Raw genomic sequence first — 13,784 nt, 5'->3', positions numbered from 1 at the left:
ACCGGAATCCGACGCAAGATATACTGCGTGTCCTGAGTCTTCTCACCAGCTATTTCTGCCCAAAGCTTGCTAAAGCAGTATCACCATAACGGTAGAACAATGACTTATCTTACCATGCAGCATTCCAAATTTAACCTACATATGCTTAAATGTGAAGCAATAATGCCCGATTGTTCACGACATCAAAGCCCGAGCGATATGCCCGGCCAAGTGGAGGTGGCTGGTGCTTAGTGACGCATTGTGGCTTAAGCTGGACGGGACAGATCCGACGGGAAGGGGCAATCAATCGATCAGCTTCCATTACTGACCAACAATCAACTCTACGATTTGTCACGTTTCTTTGATGGCTTTTTGACGATCCAATTTCCTCCTACTCTGTGATTCAGTTTTTGTCGTTGGCGTTACCCTTGTTTGGAGAGATAGCAGGCCGTTCTCTTTCTTGACCCTGTTGCATCATCATCCAGTCATTCATCAAGCTCTCCCCTCCACTGCATTCAGCAGTGTCACGTACTCTCATCATCCATCCATCCATCAAAACCTCCAGAAAAATGACCGACTTCAAACTGTCGGCGCAATTGGTCGGGCACGAATCCGATGTAGGCATTATTAGGCGATATTCTCTGCATCTCGAAACACTAACGGATCGATAGGTTCGAGCCGCAACCTTCCCCTCTCCCGATACCGTCTTAACCGCCTCCCGCGATTGCAGCGTCCGCGTATGGCGCCGCACCCAAGCATCTCCTCCGAACTTCGACGCAACCCTGCTGAGCCGTGGTTCCGAATACGTCAACTCGATCTCCTTCTTTCCTCCGTCCAGTGAGCATCCAGACGGCTATGTTGTCTCTGGTGGTAAGGATACTATCATCGAAGTCAAGTCCCCCAAAGCTTCCAGCTCCGATAACGCCGAACGCCTTTTAATCGGTCATTCTCACAACGTTTGCACGCTCGACGTCTCACCCGACGGGAAATACTTGGTATCAGGCGGCTGGGATGGTCAGGCGCGTGTATGGAGTCCTCAGAAATGGGAAACAGAGCTCTCGTTGAGCGGTCATGAAAGCATGGCGGTCTGGAGCGTTGTTGCATTTGATGAGCACACAGTAGTGACTGGTTGCGCCGACAAGAGCATCCGTATCTTTGACCTGCGGCAGTCCACCGCCGGCGAGGTGTCGCCAAGCTCTACCATCTACACACCTGACGTTGTCCGCGCTCTCTGTCGTGTACCCAACGGTCATCCCAGTGGTGCAGACATTGCGAGCGCAAGCAACGACGGAACAATCCGCCTATGGAAGCTGAATGGTCAACAAGTCGCCGAGCTGCATGGACACGAAAGCTTTGTTTACAGTTTGGCCAGTCTCCCGACAGGTGAGCTGGTCAGTTCGGGTGAGGATCGCACCGTCAGGATATGGAAGGGTACCGAATGTGTACAGACAATCACACATCCCGCCATTTCGGTATGGACTGTGGCTGCCAACCCCGAGACCGGCGACATCGTTACGGGTGCCAGCGATAGTATTGCCCGCGTCTTTACACGAAGTTCCGACCGTACTGCCGATGAAGCGACACTCAAGGAGTTCGAAGAGTCCGTCAAGGCGTCATCGATCCCTCAGCAACAGGTCGGGGGTGTCAACAAGGAGAAGCTTCCTGGCCCAGAGTTCCTGACCACCAAGGCGGGTACCAAGGAGGGACAGGTTCAGATGATCAAGGAGGATAATGGCAACGTAACTGCTCATACCTGGTCAATGAGCCAACAACAATGGGTCAACGTCGGTACAGTCGTTGATGCTGTCGCCAGTACTGGAAAGAAGGTTGAGTACCAAGGGAAGATGTATGACTACGTCTTTGATGTCGATATTGAGGATGGCAAGCCTCCTCTGAAGCTCCCTTACAACCTCTCTGAGAACCCTTACGAGCGAGCCACTAAGTTCTTGGGCGACAATGAGCTACCGCTCTCGTACCTCGACAACGTAGCCAACTTCATCACTGAAAATACCAAGGGAGCGACTCTTGGTCAAACTTCAGAGGCTAGCGGGCCTGATCCTCTCGGTACTGAGTCGCGATACCGACCTGGTGAGAACACCCAGCCCAAGGTGCTCCCTCAAAAGGACTATCTCAGCATTACAGCAGCCAAATACGAAGGTAAGAAGCATGTATCCAGCCTCTGTTCAATCGCTAACAATCTCAGCCATTTTCAACAAAATTCTCACCGTCAACAAGAACATGGTCTCATCGGGCCGCAAAGATGCCGCTCTAAACCCATCTGATGAGTCTGTTCTGTCGGAACTCCGCGCCGCGCTCGAGTCTAACAAACCCGTTCCCCAAACCGCTCTGCCCCTTCTCGTCCGCATCCTTACACAATGGCCCTACTCAGACCGTCTCGCCGGTCTTGATCTCCTTCGCTGCGTTGCGAAGTACCCTCTCGTCGCTCAGTTCTCTGACCCTACCGTTGGCTCCCTTCTTGATCTTGCTTTCGCGTCCTCTCTACCCAATGGCGAAACTCCCAACGAGAACGCTGCCATGATGGGTCTGCGTACCCTCGCCAATATCTTCTCCACTGCAAATGGCCGCTCGATTGTTAGTGCTCAATCGGACGAAGCCATTTCGTTCCTGGAGCGCATTGTTGGTGTTTCCTCGGAACCCATCGGGCCGTTCAATCGCAACGTCCTTATCGCTGCTACCACGGCAGCAATCAACCTCTCAGTGCTCGTCCATCGCGAGCGCCTCCTCACACCCGACCAGCGTCGCCGTCTCGCCATCCTTCTCGGCACGATCCTCTCCCGCGATGGTCAAACAGACTCAGAGGTTCTATACCGCGCCCTGGTGGCGCTCGGCACATTGCTCTCCGCTTCACAGGCGGAGGCGGCTAATCTCGGTATCAAGGGGTGGATCCAGAGTGCTGTTGGACGAAGCTCTGAGGAGCGTGTCAAATCTGTCGCGGCCGAGTGCGCTAAGGTCGCTCCGTGAATGTGATATGATGGTGACGGGTATGCAGGCAGTTGCAGCGCCAAGACGGGTTCTGCTTGACGTGGAACGGCGGATGTACGGAATTAGAAGAGAAATACATAGAATTAGCGGTAGACGATTGCCAGAGTTTGATACATGATGGCTTTGTGGTGATTATGATGCCTGTGGCGTTGTGAGAGCTGTCTGTCAATTGATCCCAATTGTGACGCATCGTCTCACTACATCTCACTCAAAACCTCAACATCTCATTCTCGCGACATTTAATCACATCAATAGTACAGTTTATGAACTTGAATAGTCGTAGATTCTCATCCAACGCGGTGTCTCAAATGAATGAAGCAGATAAAGCTCCTCCAACACCATACCACGTGCGATATCTTAGTCCCCTCAGGACAACCGCAACATTATAAAATAAAATGAAGGGATATAACAATAGTACCAAATAAACCCAGGGATATACCAAAATTCCCCGCCCGTAAAAACGCCATTCATTATGCTTTGTACATTTTTCTTCATATCGGTCTCACAATCACGCAAGCAGGGCATAGGCACCCGCTGCCACGAGCGGTAGCCAGCCTGCCAGGTTCATCTGGCGCAGGGTTTGTGTCGCGCCGGATTCGCTAACGTAGGCGTCGGAGCCGGATTGTTTGGTCGTGATGGTGTAGATCTCTGCGAAACCGATGTCGGTGGAGTTGAAGCAGTTGGTCTCGTTAACTTCGGCGATTCTCTTGTCTCCTGGCTCAGCGAAGATGATGTCGACGCACTGGAGCATGTTAGTCAGGCCCTTGACCACAAACATTGGAGGATGAGGGGACGTACAGAGTACAGAGCTGCGCCGTGGACGGCGAGTTCTACAACTTGGATTGTAGCCTTGTCACCGGCCTTTACGGTCGTGTTCTTGGGTAGAGGCACCTGAGGGAGACAAATCGTTCCGGGGAAGGGATTGTTGGTGGGACCAAGGATCTGGAACATGGGGACTACGGGCTGTGTCATGTTTGCTGGGCCGCCGTCAGGTCCGTCGTCGCCAAAGCCCATGTTCACGTAGGCGAAGGCTGTCTCGTGGCCGCGGAACCAGCCGGGCTGGAAAGCGACAGCGCCGCCTCTTGTGGGCCAGTATGTTCTGTTTGTCGTGACATTGTGACCGCCACCTGATGATGTTAATTGGTGTTTATAAGGACAAGAGAGACGGACGTACATGGGTAGATCCATTGCATGCCGTAGGGAAATGTTGCGTTGGTTATGAGGTTGTTTCCTCGCCAGCCGGGATAGGTAATTACGCTGTGTGCTGACACGATTGTCGCCAGGAGGACTGAGATGAATGCTGACGTCCTCATGATTGCGGTTTGTGTAGAATATCTCGTGAATAACTGGAGTGATACTTCTAGCAAACAGACAAAGAACAGGAACAAGGCTCAGCCTCGAACATTTAATATCACGAACCAACGATTATAATAAAGCAGAATTTCTTCGGAGAAAAAGGAAGAGGATGAGGAGGCCGCGAGTTCTGGTCTTAAGGCAGACCAGATACTGCGCAGGGTGGCCATTTTTGCAGCCGCCCAGCTCAGAATTGGATGTGATGGCCCAGTAAGAGGCCGTTGACGATGCATCTTGGAGGGTGTGACCCCTGCTGCAGAACGGGAACACACGGCCAATGGGATGAATGGGATGAGTGATTTACAGGGCTACAGGGCGTTTCTGGGCTGTGACTGGAGATGTTTTAAGCGCTGGCGCTAGACTTATTTCAGAGAGCAACCAATTAAAGAGAGTATCTAATGGGGTAGTTGGGCGGGGGTTGGTGATGGATATGCCGGTTAATGAAGACTGCAAAAAGGGGACGGTAAAGAGGTCGACTCATTTCATGGAAAGATCGGATCAGGAGAGCCGATGAACTATCGTAGCCGCGGTTGATCTGATGATACTTTTTGGTGATAGTTTGAGGCTCGGGGCTTTAGTGCCGCGTAGACGCCAAGATGGTCACATCCTTTATCCACAGAGACACAGAGCACAGACGCAGACACTACTGTAAGCTGATGGCTGTAGTCGCTCTTATCAGTACGGCTTGTGATTGGCTGTGTTTCTGTGCTCTGTGCTATCGTAGCATTTTCGGCGAGAGGTACCTTAACTTGTGCTCGTTTGGCCACGGGTTCAATCATGCGCCTTACGGATGTCTTCAATTGTGACATGGCAGGCGGAAGCAATGACGGTGGTAACGAATATTTCGCAAAGAATAGCAATCGTGTTTTCGCTGGGCTATATAAGTTGGGCAAAGGCAGACCAGTCGGAGTTTTATTCACCATCGTTTTAGACATTGAACTCAAAACGCCACTAAGATCTAGCCATCTTAAACTCACCTTGTCTTCACCGAAGCACACCGAGCCCTGTGGAGTATCAAAATCTCAGTCTTCACGACAATCTTCATTGAGAGACTCAATATAAGTGACCATCTCAACATTATTCTCCACCTTTTACACAATCGCCTCAATTGACTCATCATCTCACCTCATTTTCTGCTAATTTCCTTTTATGCGAATTGACTTTGGCTTCAAGTTCAAGATTAGCTTCACAATGTCTTCATCACAGGATTCTTCAGACTGGACAAGAGTCGTGCGCAAGGGGCGCAAGAACAGACGAAAAAATGCGGAATCTCACTCATCGAGACACGTAAAGCCTCGTACAGAAGGTCTTAGGGATCCGGAGGATTTGGAGAAGGATTACAAGCAGCATCGGAAGAGATGGGAGGAGGAAGCGTATTCTTATCCTCGTCTTCGGGAACTTGTCAAGGCGAAAGCGTCGCATTTGACGGGGATTGATAAAGCGGTTCATTTGGGCGTTGGAACGTTTGATCCGAATGATGGGCTCAATCTTGATGGCAAGAGATCTACGTTTGCGCAACTTGCGGCTTTTGAGATTATGGTTGAAGAACTTGGTACGTTTACTTACATCAATTGTACATGAACGGGGCTGATTTGAGCAGAGAAAATTACGGGCGGAAAGATTGAGACGTTCTTCCAAGACCCAGCCTTCAACGCCTCCGACAAAAAGTTTCTTGAGAATATCGGTCATACCGTTCTTGACGATCCGAAGGGTACGCAGATGGTTGATGAGAAGACGCTCTTCTTTGGTGTTCATCTTTATAGGCCTGTTTATAACTATGCGCTGAAGGGTGAACTTCCTGCGCTGTTTGTTGGGACCGGTTTTGAAGATTGGGGAGAGTAAGTTGCGCATGTTGAAGTTGATGTGAGACTGGGATGGTGCTAATTAGGAACAGTATCTTTGCAGATGAGCATATTGAGAACGTGGAGAGGATGCACAAGGCGTATGAACGGTGTGATTTTCCGCAGGAGAGGCTTGATTGTGCGTTTTCGACTACGAGTATTTATTGGAAGCCTAAGAGTGAGGAGGAGGGTAAAGGGAAGGGGATTGTGATTGAAGAGGTTGAGATTGAGAAGGATGATGAGAATGGTGAGGATAAGAAGGGCGGGGATGAAGAAGAGGAGCTGGCGAAGAAGCTTGAGGCTACTACTATTAATTAATTGTTGGTTAGTAATTGTTAATTTACGAGTGTTTGTTAGAGGCTCACGATGGTCTGCGTCTTGGGCTTCAATTGCTGGTGACTGCGCAGCACTCACTGATGGGCTTCTTTCCTTGTGCTCAATTCATTTAATCAACTCTCTTTCAATCATTAAAATATCTCTCTTTCATGTTTGACGTGTCCAGTCTCTCCAATCTTCCCTCGGCTTCACCTCATGATCTTCGACATCTCTTCTAACCCTTCCAACATCATCATCAATTTCTAGCGACCATCTTCGTAACCTGCCCTCGCTCTTCAATTCTACTGTCGCGACCATTTTCTTCTGGTCTCCTGAGGTTCCTCTTTATCCCTTTTATTCTCTTCTTCATCTACTTCAACTCAAACCTTCATCCTCACCATCATAATCATTCTCTCAATTGATCAACATCTCCAACTTGACCACTCACCGTCAACACCGACACCTTCTTCTTGCAGCTTTTGAGCTTTCCGGTAAGTCTATCCAATTCCTCTCTTTGTCAATTTCATCTCATTTTATCACATCTCTTCAATTCTCTGCCAAACGTCCCCTAACATCCTCCTCATCTTCCCTCATCTCCACTAACCTTTACCCAATTTCTCAATTCTTTCCTTCCTCTCCTCAAAACTTCCATCTTATCCTCTAACCCGCCATAACATCTCCTAAACAATTCACTCTCTTTTATAAACCCCGCCTAAATGCGCATCGCGCAGTGATTCACAGCCTCTTCAATCTCCCTCTCATAAATTCCGTCTCTTCTTGTCAACCTTCATCCAACATTTCATCAAACTCACAAAACTCAGTCAATTACATCAAACCTGCGACAAAGATCCTACAATCTTAGACCAATAACTCAAGCTGGCATTGACAACTCTCAATCACAATGGAGTCCTCATCCCCAGAGTCAAAGCCAGACAGAGCAGCCCGTGAAGCAGAATACCAAGCCCTCTGGCAAGTCTGCGATCGCGCAAGTCGCAAACACGAGTACATCTACGCTGATGACAGAAACAAGCGTGCGCTTCTCGAAGATGCCTGTGCTTCTATAATGCAGAAGAGGTACCGTCTCTTAATTGCAATTGACTTGCAGAACCAAGACTGACAATGTGTAGACGAAAGGTCGGCAAGGCCCCGTGCGGAATTGACGTCCCCTCCATGGTGAGCCTTCATCTTCAGCGTGAAGTCACCGGTCGTCTTCTTGCGACTGCTCGTATGGGTGTTGCGAGCCCTTCGCCTAATGAGATGCCGTATATGGGGAATGGGCCTGCGGTCAATGCGACGCAGAATGCGTATCCTGCTAACCCAAGTCCTTTCAACGGCAACCCGAATCCCTTCAATGGCACTCAGGCACCCTTCAGCGCAATCCCGCAGCCTCAAGCTCGAGTGCCCCCCATCTCCGCCCCAAACTTTAACTTCTCGATCCCAAACAACAACGCCGTTCATCAAGAACTCGCCAGTCAGCGAGAAGACATGGACAAGGTGATCAACACCCTTCGCGACTACGCCAGAAGGATTGCCGCTCTCGAAAACAAACTCGAGACAGTCACGCAGGAGCGCGACGCTATGAAGACTGGAACTTTTGACATGAGCAAGTCGGCTTCCGTTCCTCCAACCATGTTTCACTACCCCACAGAGGGCATTGAGGGCTTCGAGGGATTGCCTGGTGTCGCCTATCCGCAGCCCAGACTTCTCACGCCTAGGAGTCAGACGCAGGGAAGGGATGAGGACGATAGGGAGGGGACGTATCAGCCTGGGATGTGAAGGCGGTTCACAGAAGAGCATTGAGGTCTGCGATGAAAGGAGAATTGAGGGTTGCGATGGGAGATAGGATGGAGGTCTGCGACGGGAGAAGGAGATGAGGAGTATTCATGAGTATGATTAATGCTTGCGATGGTTGCTGGGAATAAATACTTGGGCGATTGCTGGCACGAATGCTTGGGAGACGAGACACATTGAAGCACATAAACATCTTGCTTTGCTATATAGCTGTAACGACTAACGACGACACGAATACATAGCGCCTTTGGGCAAGATACCCATCAATTAGGTACATCACAGATCAATACATTGCATCAAAGACCAATGCTTTACATCACAGATCAATTCATCAAATCGCGCATCAATCATTGAGCCAATACTTGTATTGTTTGTCCTAGCCGTTCCTCCATCAACTATATACTCTCGCAATCGCGAATCGTTACAATAAGCCAGCCATCCATTTCCATCGTCTACGAAAACAACCGTGCCAGGCGTATCCGAAACAATATATATATAAACAGGCATAACATTTTACCTGTTTTCCCTAATACTCCGTAACTCCGGTCCGTGATAAGACATTAAATGCTGAGTGTTGAGGTGATGATGGGTATATCCAATGCATGCCCTCGCATCCGCAGAGCTAACATAAACTCAGGCATCAATCGTCGCTGAGGAATGTCATGAATGCATCAAGTCATTTATGAAGAAAACATGCTGTAGTCCTGGATCGTCTTGCCGTCGCAGTCGGGAATCTTGACTCCCTTCTTGAGCTCACGGTCGGCTGTCAACAGACCCCATTTGTCCTCCCAGTTCTTGCCCTTGGTGTTGTACCTCTCCTTCCAAGGCTCGTCAAATGCCTCGAACCAGAAGTAGCTGGTACCGTTCTTAAGAGATTGGCAAACCCAGTCCTCCATGAAGGTGTTGAGCTCATCGATACCAGCAACTGATCCTTTGGTACAGGTCGTGGCTTGGCCACAGTTGGTGCCGCCTCCGGTAGGCCAGCCTGTCTCCGAAATGATGTTCTTCTTCTTGTCCGTCTTCCAGAAATCTCCATTGTTGGTCTTCCAGAAGTTGGATGTCCAAGCGGCAGCCTCAGATGCCTCGACTCCGGCGAAGAAGGGATGAATGTTGGCCATGATATAGTCACTGTCCGTCGCAAGCTCAGATGTCCAGTCATCACCCAAATCAGAGGTAGCAACAGGAAGCTTGAGGCCCTTCTTATCGAGCTTCGTACGAGTATCGTCCAAGATCTTGGCCAATGTGGTGATGTTCATCTCCTCACGGAAAAGAATTTCGTTGGCAATGATGATACCCTCAAAAGGATCATCACCATACTCATCCAGGATATCCCACATTTGTGCCATCTGTCGATCGTTGGTTGTCTCGTTCTTGTCAAGCCAAACACCCATCCAGATCTTGGTGTCCTTGAGTTCCAATCGGTCGAGAGCATGAATCAACATCTGAGTTTGGTTGCAATCGGTTCCGTACAGTCGAATCTTGTTGGTAAGCTGACCCAACACGGCGACATCGCGAGTAATGTTGTTCTGAGAAGGCGGGTTATGCATGCAGTCGGGATACTGCGAGTTGAGAGGGGTGTAGTCCATGCCGGGAAAGACTCTGTGAAGGTCGGGATTGTTGAGAAGGTCCTTGATCTCTGCGCTGTTTTTGCCGAGATCGCCATTCTTCTTCGTGTCGTCCTTAGCTGACTCTCCCAAGTCCGCTGCACTTTCGTCTTTCTTGCCATTGTTCAGCATGCCACCGACGACACCACCAACAATAGCACCAACGATGATGAGGAATACGAGGATGATGATGAGCCACTTGCACCTCTTACTCCTCTTAGGGTCCTTATCCGCTGAGCTGTAACCGTAAGGCTTTTCCCGTGACCCCTTCATCTCGTAACTTCCGCCTGCAATGGATTAGCAAATGCGCGCACTTGGCAGACAAATACTGACCTCGTCCACCCAAAAGGCCGCCAGTAGCCGCACCACCTCCAACCGCAGCAGCAGTTGCAGAGGCACCCTTCTTCGCGCGGTCGGAATGGGAAAGGCTAAGCATTGAGTTCCTTTGGCTCTTTCCATACACGAGTCCGTCGTCTCCATCGTCGGCGATCTCGTTAGGATTCACTACGCCAAGGTTGTCGCTGCCGTGCCGCGAATTCGTGTATCCGGGGTATGGGTTATCGACGTAGGGATCGCTACCGTTGAAGTGAGATGTTGCAGCCGATGGTGGCCCGCGAGGCGAATCGTAGCCTCCGTTTCCGCCATACGGGTTTTGCTGAGTCCGCGATGGAGGCGGGGGCAAGTTGGAGTGTTCCATTGCGCCTATGCCACTATAGCGAGGATTACGGTCAGCAACGTTATGAGCAATTCCTGCCATACCACCAGATGCTGACGTTCCAAAATTGTCTGCGCCGGGTGTAGTATGGGAGTTTGGGTGATCATACCCCATATGTCCACCGCCGCCACCTCCGTAGTTATTGTAGCCTTGGTTGCCGTAATAAGCGTGGTCGTTTTGTTGAGGCGATGGTCGTCGAGGACTATCGTAACCAGCGGATCCTGCGTACGGCGAAGGCGAAACTGAGCGAGCGTGGGAGGAATAGTCGTCGTAGCCACCTTGGACACGGCTGTATGAAGAATCGGGATGTGCGCTTGGATGGTTTGATCTCGGGGGGGCGTCGTAGTGGGCAGCCGAAGGTGAGTAACTATGGGGAGGAGGGATGGGTCTTCGGGGAGAGGAATCGTAGTGATTATGAGAGTCGAGCGGTTCGCTCTCATAGGGATCCCCGTGGTAGTTCTGCATTGTGGGTAATGGTTGGGTATTAAATCTGGATCCAGGCGGAGGAGCAGGCAGGTTCAAGCAGTGTGACACTGATAAAGATAGCGATAAGGTAACGACTCGAGAGCAGGTAGTGCCAAGAGGATCGATGATGCCAGCAGCGGGCGCGCCGCCTCAAGGGGATCACCTTGGAAGAAGGTGGATCAATCGGCGAGATATAATTTGCAGTTGAAACGAGAGAGTTGGAGAAGCACAAGGAACAAACAAGTTGAGCGAGTGGAATAAAAAAGACCGACCGACCCGAGTCTTTCTTTTGACTTGTTATTGAGAGAGATGGAGCTGGAGAGAGAGAGAAAAAAAGACGGAGTGACGAGGACAAGAGTAGAAAGAGCCCAGAGAGTCAATGAATCGTTGCTGCAACTGTAACGGCCCAGTTGGAAGGAGCGAATGAGGGGGCAGGTAGACACTGGCTTGACTGGGGAGCCAGACCGGATGCGGACCGATAACCTGGAATTTCCCATTTTAGCGGGTGTTCCGCCCTGGACTCCCCGGCAACCGGCCCCTAGTATTCCAGCCAAGGCGGGACCCGTGACGCAGATGTTCTGGAACCAAGGCCAAGACCATTACCACGTTGATAATACAAGACATATTTGATTGTAAATTAACAAAAATTGTCATTGAGATTGTATATTCGATCAAGACTCAATAGCAATTGCAAATGTCGCTTTAGAAAACGGGTTCATTGCACAGCCTCCTTCAAAACGGGTGCAACGGCAGACACGAGGTTGGAAAATCCTCTAGTGGTGTGTGAGATCATCAACACGGGGTTGAACTTGTCTTGACTTGGTCAGGCTAACTCCATCTTATGATGGATGCGTGCGCGTCCTCAGAACCTTGATCTATATTCGGAAACTGTCTCAGTCCAAGACGAACTTCTTTGTTGTTAATCGCCGTCTATTCCCATCTCACCACTTCGTATTGTACATGAATGACCACGTAAACCCCCAATCAATTCTTAATTTGCTAACAATGGCCTCATCGTAAAACTCAAACAAGCGACGAGGGTCAATCCTGTATGAGCATGGCACAGTTGGGTCTGGATTATATCCCCCTGCAAAATACGACTTTAGCCTGTCGATTGACGATCAATATGGAACCTCCAGGGTTACAGAGAAGGGAGACGAAGAGGATCACTGAGAATTCAGCTGTGACTATCCAGTGATTAACCAAAACAAACAGAAAGAGAAATGTCTGAAAGTCATGAGGCTGGTGATGAATGCAGCCAAGGTGACAGCCGCAATTGATCGATGCAAGACGGGTTTCGACATGTGGCGTCGCCATAATATTAATTTATCACCATCATAATCACCAGCGGCACAGCTACCACCAACATGCCATCATATTAACCAGCTTCCAAGCGCTATTTTCGCAAATTTAATCACGGAAAATTCTTGTATTTTGTTATCTTGTTTATGTACCACAATTGGCAGATTAAAGGATCCTCTGTGACCCGGTATTCTTCCCAGTTTTACTGTCTCCCTGGTGCGACACTTTTTTGTTTATCGGCGATCCTCGCCCAAGAGGCTTTTTATGCGACACTGTTGGTCGATCAAAAAGCTCTGTGCTTCAGCCGATAAGAATTCGTTAGCTGCTCATCGACGATTATGACAACCCCCACCATATTTGACTGAGACAATTCTTACTCCCTGTAAGCAGAGACGCCTAACAATTAAATAGTCTCAGTGCCGGACCTGTCAGCAAATTGCAGCTGTTGCTTTAAGGCTGAATTGGTGGTATGCTCGTGACTTAAAATGGTCGCTGGTGGCTGAAAATGGAATTAGCCATGGACCCTTGAGGCTTAAAAAAGGAAATGACATTTGAGGAATGTCAAGGTCGAGACCCCTATTTCTGAGACCGAGGTTCGTAAAAAGCCCATCTCCGGTTGTTGACGGAATCCCTTGATTCGGGTGCTGAGTCTTGATCGCGATTCAGCTGTACGAGAGGCTGTCGTGAAACGTTACACGATCAATAAGTACATCGTCATTAAGGCGCAAGCCAGAGGTGCACAAAGTACGAAAATGTCTTGCATTGACGTCAAAGTACTCAATATTGCATCCCTTGACAGCTGAGGGGCTTGAACTGGCTGACTGGCTTTGCTTTACGCGTTCAGAGAGTTCCAGTTGAGGCGCCTCGTCGAAAGATGCAGGGTAAGTGACTTCAATTGGAACAACATCATGATGTTCAGCGTAAGTGGGCGAATAACGCCAGTCTGATGAGAAAATGTTTATTACGCTACTTAATGGAGGACTGTCGACTCGGCGCTGTCGCCCAATATGTTTTGTTATATCTTTGTTGTGCTGCCACGATCACGAAGCTGAACTCCGAAGGCTATGAAGCGATACCAGTAACACCACATCCTCACAACAAAAAACCAGTGCGCCGCCTAATGTCGGAAGCACCACAAATCTTTTTCAAGCCATGTCGCAAACCTATTCGGGTCTGTCGCATTACTTCAGACATCTGTGAGGCTGCCATTGCGCATAAGATACTACGTGCAAGGGTGTTTCCAGTACATCTATCCCTCAATGCTGGTATCAGTCAATCGACGCTTGTCAGTCGCAGTCTACTACATGAATAACACAATTGGTTGCCCTTGCCTGGGATGGAAATAGATCTTCATGTTTATACTGCGCTCTCATAGACATCGCATGGCCATCCTCATCTCTAAGGCGCCGCCCTAGA

At 49.6% G+C, this 13,784-nt stretch overlaps 6 protein-coding genes across 6 annotated transcripts; 3 read left to right on the top strand and 3 right to left on the bottom strand.

Annotated features, from left to right (window-relative positions):
* Positions 1-548: 548 nt before the first annotated feature.
* On the top strand, positions 549-2,961 carry BKA55DRAFT_696381 (WD40-repeat-containing domain protein; the record flags this gene model as incomplete). Its single annotated transcript, XM_046200255.1, has 3 exons — positions 549-596; positions 651-2,136; positions 2,183-2,961. The coding sequence occupies 3 exons, from the start codon at positions 549-551 to the stop codon at positions 2,959-2,961; spliced, it is 2,313 nt and encodes a 770-aa protein (XP_046043086.1).
* Positions 2,962-3,295: 334 nt separating this feature from the next.
* Positions 3,296-4,520, bottom strand: BKA55DRAFT_201182 (uncharacterized protein). The gene is made up of 3 exons (XM_046185112.1): positions 4,157-4,520; positions 3,781-4,109; positions 3,296-3,724 (listed from the first exon to the last, which is right to left on the bottom strand). The coding sequence occupies exons 1-3, from the start codon at positions 4,293-4,295 to the stop codon at positions 3,491-3,493; spliced, it is 702 nt and encodes a 233-aa protein (XP_046043085.1). The 5' UTR covers positions 4,296-4,520; the 3' UTR covers positions 3,296-3,490.
* A 1,006-nt stretch (positions 4,521-5,526) lies between these two features.
* Positions 5,527-6,494, top strand: BKA55DRAFT_696379 (uncharacterized protein; the record flags this gene model as incomplete). Its single annotated transcript, XM_046200254.1, has 3 exons — positions 5,527-5,887; positions 5,936-6,173; positions 6,230-6,494. The coding sequence occupies 3 exons, from the start codon at positions 5,527-5,529 to the stop codon at positions 6,492-6,494; spliced, it is 864 nt and encodes a 287-aa protein (XP_046043084.1).
* An 898-nt stretch (positions 6,495-7,392) lies between these two features.
* On the top strand, positions 7,393-8,267 carry BKA55DRAFT_545149 (uncharacterized protein; the record flags this gene model as incomplete). The annotated part of the gene is made up of 2 exons (XM_046190786.1): positions 7,393-7,565; positions 7,619-8,267. 2 exons carry the CDS (start codon positions 7,393-7,395, stop codon positions 8,265-8,267), a joined length of 822 nt encoding a protein of 273 aa, XP_046043083.1.
* A 695-nt stretch (positions 8,268-8,962) lies between these two features.
* Positions 8,963-11,066, bottom strand: BKA55DRAFT_526050 (glycoside hydrolase superfamily; the record flags this gene model as incomplete). The annotated part of the gene is made up of 3 exons (XM_046188796.1): positions 8,963-10,173; positions 10,220-10,596; positions 10,711-11,066. 3 exons carry the CDS (start codon positions 11,064-11,066, stop codon positions 8,963-8,965), a joined length of 1,944 nt encoding a protein of 647 aa, XP_046043082.1.
* Positions 11,067-11,155: 89 nt separating this feature from the next.
* BKA55DRAFT_201151 (uncharacterized protein) lies at positions 11,156-11,753 on the bottom strand. The gene has a single exon (XM_046185111.1). The coding sequence runs from the start codon at positions 11,561-11,563 to the stop codon at positions 11,246-11,248; it is 318 nt and encodes a 105-aa protein (XP_046043081.1). The 5' UTR covers positions 11,564-11,753; the 3' UTR covers positions 11,156-11,245.
* Positions 11,754-13,784: the final 2,031 nt, after the last annotated feature.

This window comes from Fusarium redolens, assembly GCF_020744475.1.
Source record: "Fusarium redolens strain MPI-CAGE-AT-0023 chromosome Unknown BKA55scaffold_22, whole genome shotgun sequence".
In the NCBI taxonomy this organism is placed as follows: domain Eukaryota; kingdom Fungi; phylum Ascomycota; class Sordariomycetes; order Hypocreales; family Nectriaceae; genus Fusarium; species Fusarium redolens.
This window is presented reverse-complemented; position numbering and strand designations above follow the sequence as displayed.